Raw genomic sequence first — 14,338 nt, 5'->3', positions numbered from 1 at the left:
CATTCAATCATGATTGAAAGTCATGGTCAAATTGCTCTGAGGAAATTACTAAATGTATAGACAAAGGCAATCAGTGGATGGCTTTAATTGAACTTTTGAAAAGCGTCTGATGAGGTGTCACATGGAGACTTATGAAGATTAAGGCTCATGGTATTAAAATGGAAGTTGTGGAATGGATCGAGGGATAGCAGAAGAGCAACATAGTAACTGGATGTTTCTTGAATTGTAGCTACTTGTGTGCCCCATGGTTTCATGTTGAGGCCTCTTGTCCATTTATATAAATTATTTGGCATGGGCTTAGAGGGACTAATGCCAAATTTGGTTGGTACTATATTATCGAGCATGATAAACTGTGATGGGCAGCAGCAACTTGCATTTATATAGCACCTTCAATGTAGTAGGACATCCCAAGTCACTTCATGCGCTTAATTAGACAAAAATTGACACTGAGCCAAAGAAGGAAATATTAAAACAAGCTAATTTGAGGGGACATTTTAGAATATACAATAGATACGAGAAAGAAACATTCCAAGGGGGGGGACCCGCCATCCGTGCTTTACTAAAACAGTTAAAGATAGTATCGAACTTAAAGAAAAAGCATATAATTGTGCAAAGATGGGTGGCAGGTCAGAAGATTGGACAGAATATAAAAAACAGCAAAGATTGACTAAAAGATTGATAAGGAAGGTAAAATTATAGTATGAGAGAAAGCTAGCTAGAAATATAAAGACAGATAGTAAGTGTTTCTATAGATATTTTTAAAAAAAGGGTTTAAGTGAGCGTTGGTCCAATAGAAATTGAGTCTGGGGAATTAATAATGGATAATAAGGAGATAGCAGATGAATTGAACAGGCATTTTTGCATCGGTCTTCACGATAGAGGATACAAGTAACATCCCAGAATTAGCTGTAAGTCAGGAAATGGAAGGGAGGGAGGAAGTCAAGAAAATCATAATCACCAGGGATTGTTGGAGAAATTGTTGGAGCTGTGAGCTGACAAGTCCCCGGGTCCTGATGGACTTCGTCCTAGGGTATTAAAAGAAGTGGATAGTGAGATAGTTGATGCGCTAGTTTTAATTTTCCAAACTTCCCTAGATTTGAGGAAGGTTCCGTTAGACTGGAAAATAGCGAATGTAACTCCTTTATTCAAAAAGGGAGGGAGACAGAAAGCAGGAAACTACAGGCCAGTTAGCTTAACATCTGTCTTAGGGAAATGTTAGAAGCTATTATTAAAGATGTTATAGCAGGGCACTTAGAAAAATTCAAGGTAGTTAGGCAGAGTCAACATAGTTTTGTGAAAGGGAAATCATGTTTAACCAATTTATTGGAGTTCTTTGAGGGAGTTACATGTGCTGTGCATGAAGGTGAACCGGAGGATGTATTGTACTTAGATTTCCAGAAGGCATTTGATAAGGGGCGACATCAAAGGTTATTGCAAAAAATAAAAGCTCATGGTGTAGGGGGTAACATAGTGGCATGGATAGAAGATTGGCTAGCTAACAGGAAGCAGAGTATGCATAAATGGGTCATTTTCTGGTTGGCAAGATGTAATGAGTGGTGTGCCACAGGGATCTGTGCTAGGGCCTCAACTTATTACAATTTAGATAAATGACTTAGATGAAGGGACCGAAGGTATGGTTGTTAAATTTGCTGATGATACAAAGTTAGGTAGGAAAGTAAGTTGTGAAGAGGACATAAAGAGGCTACAAAGGGATATAAGTAGGTTAAGTGAGTGGGCAAAGATCTGGCAAATGGAGTATAATATGGGAAAATGTGAAATTGTCCACTTTGGCAGGAAGAATAAAAAAGAAGTGTATTATCTAAATGGTGAGAGATTGCAGAGCTCTGAGATGCAGAGGGATCTGGGTGTACTAGTGCGCAGGTCGCAAAAGGTTAGTAGGTACAGCATGTAATTAGGAAAGCTAATAGAATGTTATCATTTATCGCAAGGGGAATTGAATACAAAAGTAGGGAGGTTATGCTTCAGCTATACAGGGCATTGGTGAGACCACATCAGGAGTACCGTGTACAGTATTGGTCTCCTTATTGAAGGAAGGATGTAAATGCATTGGAAGCAGTTCAGAGAAGGTTTACTAGACTGATATCTGGAATGGGCAGGCTATCTTATGAGGAAAGATTGGACATGCTAGGCTTGTACCCGCTGGAATTTAGAAGAGAAAGAGGCGACTTGATTGAAACATATAAGATCCTGAAGAGTCTTGACATGGTGGGTGTGGAAAGGATGTTTCCCCTTGTGGGAGAATCTGGAACCAGGGGTCACTGTTTAAAAATAAGGGGTCGCCCATTTAAGTCAGAGATGAGGAGAAATGTTTTCTCTCAGAGGGTCGTGAGTCTTTGGAGCTCTCTTCCTGAAAGGGTGGTGGAAGCAGAGTCTTTGAATGTGTTTAAGGCAGAGGTAGATGGATTCTTGGTAAGCAAGGGGGTGAAAGGTTATCGGGGGTAGGCAGGAGTGTGGAGTAATCAGTTCAGCCATGAACTTATTGAATGGCAGAGCAGGCTCGAGGGGCCAAGTGGCCTACTAATTCATATGTTCGTATGTAATAAAAGTTTGGTCAGAGGTAGGTTTTTAGTAGCATCTTAAAGGAGGAGAAAGAGAGGTGCGGAGACTTAGGGATTAGACAGCTGAAGGTAAGATGAAGGAAGCCATAGTCATTTAGGGCACATGAGGCAATTCTACCCATCAACTCCATGCTGGCTGCCCTAGCTGGCTATGGTGTCAGTCCCACTCCCCGGCGTGATACCTGTAGCCCTGCAAGTCTATTTCTCTCAGGTGGCCATCCGACTTCCTCTTGAAGGGATTGATCATATCCGCTGTCACCATGCTTGTCGGCAGTGAGTGCCAGGTCATTACCATTGCTGTATTTAAAAAAAAAGTGCTTTCTTGTGTTCCCTCTGCATCTTTTGCCCGAAACTTTCAATCTGTGTCCACTAGTCCTTGTACTATTCATTAATGGGAACAGCTTTTCCTTGTCTAACTTATCTAAGCCTGTCATAATCTTGTACACTTCTATTAAATCTTCCCTCAATCTCCTTTGTTCTAAGGAGAACAAACCCAACTTTTCCACCCGAACTTTATAACTAAAATTCTCCATCCCTGGAACCATTCTGGTAAATCTCCAGTGCACCCTCTCAAGGACCCTCACATTCTTCCTGAAGTGTGGTGACCAGAACTGGACACAGTACTCCAGTTGGGGCCTAACCAGAGCTTTATAGAGGTTCAGCATAATTTCTCTACTTTGTATTCAATCCCTCAATTTATGAAGCCCAAGATCACATATGCTTTATGAGCCATAAGCCAATTTTTAAAATCCAATTGTATACATGAGCTTCAATTTTGTTGACCTGCCTTTTATGTGGTACCTTATCAAATGCTTTCTTAAAATCCATATAAACAACATCCATTGCATTCCCTTCATCAACCTTTTCTGTTACTTCATCAAAAAATTCAATTAGATTAGTCAAACATGATCTGCCTTTTACAAATCTGTGCTGGCTACCCTTAATTAACTCGAACCTCTCTAAGTGTCGGTTGATATTTTCCCTGATTATAGTTTCTAAAACTTTACCCACCAGTGATGTTAAACTAACTGGCCTGTTGTTGCTAGGAATGTCCTTACACCCTTTCTTGAACAAAGGTCTCACCATTGCCCCTCTGCAATCCTCTGGCACCTCTCCCGTATCCAGGGAAGATTATGGCAAGCCTTTCTGCTATCTCCATCCCCACTTCCTTTAGCAGCCTGGGACCAGATGACATATCTACCCTAAGCGTAGCCAGCCTTTTTACTACCTCTTCCCACTCAATTTTTATCCCATTCATTGCCTCTACTCTCTCTGCTTCTACCGATATTTTGTCAGCTTCCATTTCTTTAGTGAAGACTATTACAAAGTACTGATTAAGTGTATTAGACTTGCCTTGCGCCTCTAAGCATGTATTACCCTCTCTGTCCCTAATAAGCCCCACTCCACCTCTTACTACTCGCTTACTATTTACATGCTGGTAGAAGATCTTTGGGTTCCCTTTTATGTTGACTACCATTCTACTTTCATATTCTCTCTTTGCCTGCCTTATTTTCCTCTTCACCTCCTCTCAGTTTATTGTAAATGGCCTGGTTCCCACTTGATGAGTTCACCTGATATGCATCATACACCCTCTTTTATTTCATCATCATCATCTCTATCTCCCTCATCAAACAAGGAGCCCCGTTCTTAGTTCCCCTACCTTTCACCATTTTTGGAATGTTCCTAGCCTGTACCTGAAGCATCTCTTCCTTAAAGATAACCCATTGTTCCGATACAGCTTTTCCTGCCAGTATTTGGTTCCATTCTACCCTGCTTAGATCTCTTCTCATCGTATTGAAATTAGCCCACTTCCAATCTAGACATTCTACCTTATTTTGTTTCTTGCTTTTCTGCATTACTAGCCTAAATCTTAAATTACAATGATCACTCTTACACAAGAGCTGCTCCACAGACACATGGTCCACCTGGCCCATCTCATTTCCCCTCACCAATGCTTCTTTTCTAGTTGGGCTGAGAACATACTGAACATGGACGTTCTCCTGAACATATTTTAGAAATCCTCCCTCTCCTTACCCTTTACTCTTAAAAAAAAATTATTGCAATCGATATTTGGGTAATTAGAGTTCTTCAACATCTCCACTCTATAGTTCTTGTACATCTCTGTGATTTTCCTGCAGATTTGCTCCTCTATCTCGCTCTCACTATTTGGAGGCCTATAGAATACCCCTAGTAGTGTGATCATACCCTTTTTGCTCCTCAACTCTAACCAAATAGATTCTGACCTTGCCCTTTCAAGCACATTCTCAGGAATACACAAGAGACCAGAGTTGGATGGACACAGAATTCTTCAAAGTTTATGGGGCTGCAGAATGTAATGGAAATAAGGAGCGGCAAGGCCAAGAAGAGAATTTGAATGTGAGGATGAGAATTTTAAAATTGAGATGTTGGCGGACCGGGAGTTAATATAGGCCCACGAGCATAGAGTGAATGAGACTTGGTGTGAGTTAGGATGCAGACAGCAGAGGTTTGGATGAGCTTGTTTATGGAGGGTGGATATGGGAAGCTAACCAAGAGAGCTTTGGAATCATCAAGTCTGGCAATAACAAAAGCACAGATGAGGGTTGCAGTAGCAGATGGGCTTGGGCCGGGGCAGAGACTGACAATGTTACGGAGGTGAAAGTAGGCAGTATTGATGATGGAGAGGTTATGAGTCGGAGGTTCTGATCAGGATCAGGAAGATGGTTGTGGCTGTTCGAGGCCAAGCTTCTCAGCCCCAGGAAATCACTGCAGGAGTTCCTTAGGGCACTTCCCTAGGCCCAACCATCTTCAGCTGCTTCATCACATCAATGACCTTCCCTCCAACATAAAGTCAGAAGTGCGAATGTTCGCTGATTGCACAGTGTTCAGTTAAGTTTCTGGTCAATGGTGGCCCCCAATATGTTGATAGTAGGGGAATCAGCAATGGTAATGCCGTTGAACATCAACGGGAGAGAGTTATATTCTCTCTTGTTGGAGATGGTCATTGCCTGGCACCTATGTGGTATGAATGTTACTTGTCATTTATCAGCCAAAGCCTGAATGTTGCTGCATGTGGGCACGACATCTCCAACAAGAGAGAATATTACTATCTCCCATTGATGTTCAACGGCATTACCATTGCTGATTCCCCTACTATCAACATATTGGGTCCACCATTGACCAGAAACTTAACTGAATCAGCCATATAAGTACCGTGGCTACAATAGCAGCTCAGAGACTGGGAATTCTGCTGCGAGTAACTCGCCTCCTGACTCCCCAAAGCTTTCTACGATCTGCAAGGCACAAGTCAGGAGTGTGATGGAATATTCTCCATTTGCCTGGAGGAGTGCAGCCCCAACAACACTCAAGAAGCTCGCACCATCCAGGACAAGACTGCTTGCTTGATCACTCCATCCACAACCCTAAGCATTCACTGTTTCCACCACTGGCACACAATGGCAGCAGAGTGTGCCATCTACAGGATGCACTGCAGCAATTTGCTGGGGCTCATTCAACAGCACCTTCTAAACCCACAACCTCTACCACCTAGAAGGACAAAGGTAGCAGATGCATGGGAACATCACCACCTGCAAATTCCCCTCCAAGTCACAGATCATCCTAACTTGGAACTATGTCTGTGTCCCTTCACTGTTGTTGGGTCAAAATCCTGGAACTCCCTAACCGCACTGTGGTTACACCTACACCACATGATCTGCAGTCGTTCAAGAAGGAAGCTCACCACCACCTACTCAAGGGCAATTAGGGATGGGCAATAGCAACGCTCACATCACAAGAATGAATTTTAAAAAAGGATGCCAAAGTTACAAACTGTATGGTTCAGCGTGCGACCTTGGTCAGGGAGGGGAATGGAATTGGTAGCTGGGGATCAAAGTTCACGGTGGGGGCTAAAAACAATGACTTTGTTGTGCCCATTGTTTCATTGTCAGAAATTTTGGCTGACCCAGGACTGGATGTCAGCCAAAGAATCTGACAATAATAGAGGCAGTGGAGATAGAGCTGGGAGTCATCAGCCTTCATGTGGAACGTGACATTATGTATAATGTTGCTGAGGTGCAGTAGGTAGATGAGAGATGGGAGGGGGCAAAGGATAGATTTTTGGGGGACTCCAGAGATAACTTTGTCAAGACTGAATGAGAAGCCACTGTAGGAGATTCTCTAGCTATGACTGGATAGGTGAGTGGAGCCAAGCAACAGCAGTCCCATTCAGCTAGGCAATGGAGGACAGACCTTTGAGGAGGATGGTGTGTTCAACTGTATCAAAGGCTGCAGACAAGTTGAGAAAGATGAGGAGGGATGGTGCACTATGATTTACAGTCACAGAGGATGTCATTTCCAACTTTAATTAAGGCTGTTTTAGTGCTATGGCAGAGGTGGAAACCTGATTGGGAGAGGTTCAAGCATGGAGTTGCACGAAAGATGGGCATGGATTTGGGAGGTGACAGCATGTTCAAGAAAGACTGCAGAAGTACATGCAGGTTAGGAGTTTGGAGAGATCTTTGGCTAGGGACCTTCTATGTAGATGAATATGTAATGATATATGTTCAGAGAAAGAACATAATGTAAATGTAGCCTAAACTCTTAAAGGCATGAAGGAATTGAGATATGTACATCTAACTGCAGGAAGAAAAGGCTTTAAAAAGGGCAAATGGGATTCTTAGTTTTATATATCAAAACATTAAGTACAAAAGCAAGATGATTATCATGAGTTTGTACAAGACATTTAGCTAGGCCACAGTGGAGTGCTGTGTACAGTTTTGGCCCCCATGAGAGAAGAATCATGGAAAAGTTACTATGTAGATGTAAAGAAAATTGTGAAGGAATGTTCTAAATTGATATAGTCTGAGTTTTGGGAACCTGTATAAGGAATAGTTGCACAGACTGTGTGTTTTATGTAAGCAAGTACAATGCAATAGCAATGTACTGTCAGTGTGCAAAAAATTCAATTTTTTTCAATTAATTTGAAATGTCAAATAATTTTGAGCAAATTGTGAGAAAGTTAAGTTAAATTCAATACTCTTTTGCTAGCAGCAATTGTTTTGATGTCTTAAGTTAAATGTCGCCCTTTTGTGTTCCTGAAAACATTCCGCTGAACAGTTTTGTTGTTGCAGCTGCTACATATGCTTGCTCTATCAGCTGAAAACCATCATAGAAAGGTTTCTCCCCTGCCCCCATCCACCTGAGTTGATTAAATATGTGTAAATCACTTAAACAGTACAAGGACTTGTATAAATACCACCTTTATAATATATTTAGCCCACCTAAACAAAAAGGAAAGAACTTTATTAGGATTTTCTGTATTTTTAAAAATATCTTGCCGATTCTGAGTTTTGGTATAGTTTTTGGTTTGGTTGCTAGCTCAGACATCAGTAAGTGCTTCAGTTTATTTCCCAAAATAGCTGCCACCTTCATGGAGTGAGAGTCAGCATCAGGTTCTGAGCAAATGTCAGCTATTTAGTATATTACCGTGGAGTCATAGAATCATAGAATAGTTACAGTACAGAAGGACGCCATTCGGCCCGTCATGTCTGGGCCAGCTCTTTGCAAGAACAACTTAGCTACTCCCAGTCCCCTGCCTTTTCCCCGTAGTTCTGCAAATGTACCTGTAACATGCTTTTTAAAAAATATGTAAAATAATATTTCAGTTGGAACATAGGAACATAGGAGCAGGAGTAGGCCAATCAGCCTGTCGAGCCTGCTCTGCCATTCAGTTAGATCATGGCTGATCATCTGCCTCAATGCCACTTTCCCGCACTATCCCCATATCTCTTGATGTCATTAGTATCCAGATATCGATTTCTGTCTCGAATATGCTCAATGATTGAGCTTCCACAGCCCTCTGGGGTAGAGAATTCCTAAGATTCACCACCCTCTGAGTAAAGGAATTCCTCCTCATCTCAGTCTTAAATGGCCTACCTTTTATTCTGAGACTATGTCCACTGGTTCTAGACTCACCAGCCGGAGGAAACATCCTATCTAAATCCACCCTGTCACGTCCTGTAAGAATTTTGTAAGTTTCAATGAGATCACCTCTCATTCTTCGAAACTCTAGAGAATACAGGCATAATTTCCTCAGTCTCTCTTCATAAGACAATCTGGCTATCCCAAGGATTAGTCTGGTGAACTGCCGTTGCACTCCCTCTATTGCAAGTATATCCTTCCTTAGATGAGATCAAAACTGTACTGCTTACTTAGAACCTTCTCTTGTACTAGTACCATTGATGATGAAACATGTTATATTTGGGCTGGCATCTTATGCAATAAAACTCAAAAGAACTCCTTTAATTTTACTTTTGAATACTTTCTAAAGGTTTTTTTGGAAAAACAACTGAATATTCTTTTTTAAAAAGCAAGAAAATGAAAGCCAGGGGTTTCCTACTGGTTTTTGTGATCTTTGGGAGGAGCCAGAAATCTACAAGCACCTGCTAATCTAGAGAAACCTGAGCCATTCAGCTATTACAATTATCTGCAACTCTACAGGAAAACAGTTATTCTCTAACACAAAAAGTTGTCCAAACTTTTTGCATGGGGGTGGGGGGGGGGGGGGGGGTGCACATTACAATTTTTGTCTGACAAAAGGGACCAGAGAGACAATTTCAGAAAGATAAGGGCGTTAAACAGTTACCTTACTATTAATCAAAACATGAACGAGTGAAGAAGATTTAAATGAGAAGATTAACCTATTGACTGACTTTCAGGTTACTATGTTGGATACTGATTTAGTGGGATACCTGGCATTTTTTTGCTTGCAAAAGTAGTCCGTGTTTGCCAGCACACCTATTGTAGCGATGCGGAGTATTCTGGAAGATGTCCATCAGTCAGGAATCATCTTGATCACTCTCTCTCACTCTCTCTTTCACTCTCGGCACAGTGGCGCAGTGGTTAGCACCGCAGCCTCACAGCTCCAGCGACCCGGGTTCAATTCTGGGTACTGCCTGTGTGGAGTTTGCAAGTTCTCCCTGTGTCTGCGTGGGTTTCCTCCGGGTGCTCCGGTTTCCTCCCACATGCCAAAGACTTGCAGGTTGATAGGTTAATTGGCCATTATAAATTGCCCCTAGTATAGGTAGGTGGTAGGGAAATATAGGGACAGGTGGGGATGTGGTAGGAATATGGGATTAGTGTAGGATTAGCATAAAATGGGTGGTTGATGGTCGGCACAGACTCGGTGGGCCGAAGGGCCTGTTTCAGTGCTGTATCTCTAAAACTAAAACTAAAAACTCTCTCCTTGTGTTCCCCCGTCTGTGTTTCCCCCCCCCCCCACCCCCTCCTCTCTGGCGTTTCAACCCCCCCTCCTCTCTGGCGTTTCAACCCCCCCTCCTCTCTGGCGTTTCAACCCCCCCCTCCTCTCTGGCGTTTTCCCCCCCCACCCCCGTCTCTAGCCTTTGCCCCCTCTCTATTGGTTCCCCACCCCCCCTGTATCTCGGTCCCCTGTCTCTAGGTTTCCCCCCGTCCGAATCTATGCCCCCCCCATCTCTCTGTATACCCTCCCCCCACCGTCCCCCGTCTCTCTGGCAGTCCCCCCCCCCCCGTGTCTCTGGCGGTTTCCCCCCCCCATCTCTCTGGAGGTCCCGCCCCCTGTCTCTCTGTTCTTCTCCCCCCTCTCTGTTGTTCTCCCCCCCTCTCTGAAATTTCTCATCTCTGAAATACATCCGCTTGCCAGATGGACACCTTTGGCGAGCCGGAGCCTGGCCTATGGGCTGTATGTTGGACAACCCTGCTCTAACATAACTTTTGGATGTGCCTAAGGAATTATTCTCTAATTGACCGCAAGATATAGTTTAATTAGACCATGTGTCCTTAAAGAGGGATGTGGTCGATTATTTACACATTTCCACTTTGCCAACTGAATAATACATTGCACCTGACATGCTATAATGCCATCATTATAAAAACAGCATATCCTTCAGGTCTGTGATCAACACGTTACAAGATCAAATACGATATATTAGAAGTATTGTAGAACTATTTTGTTAATGGGAAAAACCCGCTGATTTCAAATAAAGACTTAAATATTTGTGCAATTCTTTTCTAAACTGATTTTTTCCGAGTATTATTTATTGAAAACTCTTAAGTCAAATTTATATTATGGCTTTGCTTGCATTGACTTTTATAGGAATTGGGAGGCATTTAGAATTCTGTACACTTAAGTGAAATATAGTTATAATATGTTATCTTGTACCATGATGATGCCACTAATGAGAGTTTATAGTTGAAGATGTTTTTATTTGAGTAGAACATAGAAGGTTATGGTAGATTTAACTGAATTTTTAAAATTTCTGTCAGGGTAAATAGTTACATTGAGTGTACAGCACAGAAACAGGTCACTCGGCCATACTCTGTGTGAGCCTCCTCCTCCCACCCTACTTCATCTAACCCCATCAGCATATCCTTCTATTTCTTTCCCTTCATGTTTATCTAGCTTCCCCTTAAATGCATTTATGCTAGTTGCCTCACTATTCCTTGTGATAGTGTGTTTCACATTCTTACCTCTCTTTGGGTCAAGAAGTTTCTCCTGAATTCCCTATTGGATTTATTAGTGACTATCATATTTATGATCTAGTTTTGGACTCCCCTACAAGTGGAAACATTTTCTTTCTGTCGACTTTAGATAAACCCTTTAATTTTAAAGACCTGTATCAGGTCAGTTCTCAGCCTTCTCTTTTCAAGAGAAAAGTGCCACAGCCTGCTCAGCCTCTCCTGATAAACATATCCTCTTAGTTCTGGTGTCATCTTTGTGCATCAGCTTTGCAGCTTCTCTGGAGTCTCTATATCCTTTTTATTATATGGAAACCAGAGCTGTGCACGGTACTCCAAGTGTGACCTAACTAAAGTTCTTTGCAAGTTTAACATAACTTCTCTGCTTTTCAATCCCATCCCTCTAGAAATGAACTCCAGTGCTCCGTTTGCTTTTTGTCATTGGCCATATTCACTCTTCTTATCCAAGCAGTATGTGGCCTCCTTATTCTTTCTACCAAATGTGCCACCTCACATTTATCTCCCTTGAAATTAATTTGCCAATTGCACACCCATTCTGCAAGTTTAGTAAAATAATGAAAGATTGTTTCAATTTGTTGGAGAATTGGTAAGAAGAAGGCATATACACAACGTTGTCATTGGTGGTGGGGTGGGCGGTGGGGTTGGTGGGTGGTGTTGGGGGGCTGCTATTACAGCCTGGAATGCTTTTCCACAAGTGGCTATTGAGCAAAAACTATAACATCATAAAATTGAATGAGACAGGTAGCTGAAATGGGGAAGAAATAGTGAAATGGGTTTAGAGTAGTTAGTTCCAGTTGAAGAGCTGGTATCAGAGGAGGTGCAGTGGGCAGAATGTCCTCCTTCTGTGCTGTAATTTCTATGATTCTGTATATTTTAAGTAAATGGATTAAAATTAATTAAAAAACCTTTGGTTTGCTAGACTTCCATGAAGTAATCTGTAGCTGTACTATTCATGATAATGAAGGTGCGCTGATATTTGTGCTGCACGTTTCTAGTTCCCTATTACATACACTAAGTTTGGATATTTTTTCTATTTCAGAAATAACCCTTTTAATATGCAGTATATTTTGTAAACAGGGCCAACAAATATCCTTGCAGCCAATGCCAAAGATAGAAGAGGTACTGTATGTCTACCAGCCACTGCAGATAGAGACTTATGGACCTAAAGTTCCAGAATATGAACTCCTTGGAAAACGAGGGTAAGTCATAATGTTTTTTTCCACACAGTGACTCTCCTGCCCAGTTCTTACTGAAAGCATGATGAGCCTACAAATAACTATCTCTTAAATGTACTATATATATTTAATCCACAGATTTCCTTTTTTAAAGTTTTCCATAGAAATCCTATGACATGCTTTCCTATAAAGTTCTAATTCTGTGTTCTGGCCCTTTGACCTCCATTCTCCCGTGACAAAATGCTGGCACCATATAGAGTCTTTAGATAATGCTAAATTATGAATCGCCAAACAAGTGAGAAAAAAGCCAGCATAATGTATAACTCTGGTAACACCCTACAAATATTGTAAAACATCAATATTCGTGACTCATATCTTTTGTAACATTTTTACTCCTTTCACATTTAAAATTAGTTGTACCTTTTCTGTTTGAGTACTCTGTCTTCATGTCAAGGGAGCCACTTGAAAATATTGACAGAACCACACAATAAATGAGCTTGAAAATAGCTGTAACCAGCAAATTTAAAGTTGTGTAAACTCCTTCAAAATGTTGTCTCCTCTGCCTCGTATCCAACTGATGCACACATTTCTAGGGAGTTTGAATACATGCTCCCCTCTCCATATAAAAATGTTGAACTTTTAGTTTAAAAATTATGTACTCTGGCTAATTTTAATCCCCTTTTAAGAAATAAACTTCACTTTATTATTAAAAGGAATTTAAACAAAAATAATTGATATTTGTGTTGATCCATAATCAGCGAGGCAAATCAATCACACCAATCCCTTTCCTAAAATCTACCCGAACAATTTTTCTCTCCAACAACAACAACCACCACTTTATATAGTGCATTTAATGTAATAAAACATCCTAAGGCACTTAACAAGAACAATATCAAAAACAAAAGGAGCCATAGAAGGCGATATCAGGATAGATGACCAAAGGTTTGATCAAAGAGGTAGATTGTAAGAAGCATCTTTAAAGAAGAGATCTCTGGATACTGAGAGATTTAGGGAAGAATTTCAGAGTTTAAAGCCAAGGCAGTTGAAAGCAGGGCAGCCAATGGTGGAGTGATTAAAATCAGGGATTGTGCAAGAAGCCAAAATTGGTGGAGTGCAAAGATCTCACTTCGAAGTACTTTTTTTTTTTGAAACCCCTTATTTATAGAGGTACTCTTCCTTCCCCCTCCCCACTCTCTGCAGTTCACAAAACCTTTAAAACCCATTTCAAAGAAGCATATCTATGCCCTGCCCCTGCATCCCCTGCCCACTACTCCACCTCATTGATTTTCAGAGTATTCAATAACAAAAGTTGCTAATCCAAAGCCTTTGAAGCAAGGACGTGAATTAATTTGGTGCTGTACTGACATCTATATCAGCTGATTTTGTACATAGGACTCTGGATTCTGGCTTTGACTCATGTGATATAGTCTGTGTTTGCCTAAGGCAGCATAGCCAAGGGTAGCAGCATACAAATACGTTTCTGAGATTCTCAACATTAATCTGTTATTTGGTTAGGAGCAAATCTTTTCCTCACTTCTCTGCATCCAAACTACATGTTGTTTTTAAATCCCACTTTCTCTTTTGCAGAAGTCCCCAAATATATCTCTTTGTGCTGGCAGTGAAATCTAGGTTATGAATAGGCATCAGCAAGGTCGCTCTCTGGTCAGATGACAGGAAACATAACTCAAGTACCGAGAGTCATATTAGTATCTAGTTTCTCCCTTCCCAGGATGGGATCCTTATTTCCGTGCAATGCTCCACCTGGCGGCAAACAGATTATTCAAATAAAATGAATGCACCAGACACAGGACTTAACTGTCCATATTTCGTGGAGGGGGTGGAGAAAGAAAAAAGGATATGATTTAAAAGTAAGTTAATGAAATAAATTACTGCGCAATGTGCTTCATTATACTACTGAAATCAATTTAGGGTATATGTTAAAAACAAAGAAAACTACATGAAAGTCACTTTTCTTTAGCAGAGTACTGATAGAAAAACTGACTCAATTCCCTTAACATCCTTTCATATGATAAATATTCCCATACTCTCAAACTCAGGGGTATAGCCAAGTTTACTTACTGTATGCATATC

General features: G+C 41.2%; 1 protein-coding gene across 1 annotated transcript in view; it reads left to right on the top strand.

Moving 5' to 3' along the window:
- mnat1 (MNAT1 component of CDK activating kinase) overlaps positions 1-14,338 on the top strand; it is a 256,635-nt gene that overhangs the window by 159,237 nt on the left and 83,060 nt on the right. Inside the window, exon 7 of the mRNA XM_068038275.1 lies at positions 12,150-12,271. Within this exon, the coding sequence (XP_067894376.1) occupies positions 12,150-12,271 (122 nt within the window). The remainder of the gene's footprint in view (positions 1-12,149; positions 12,272-14,338) is intronic.

The sequence above is a fragment of the Heterodontus francisci genome, chromosome 9 (assembly GCF_036365525.1).
Source record: "Heterodontus francisci isolate sHetFra1 chromosome 9, sHetFra1.hap1, whole genome shotgun sequence".
In the NCBI taxonomy this organism is placed as follows: Eukaryota; Metazoa; Chordata; class Chondrichthyes; order Heterodontiformes; family Heterodontidae; genus Heterodontus; species Heterodontus francisci.
Note: the sequence above shows the minus strand (reverse complement) of the source record. Positions and strands in the feature narration are given on the sequence as shown.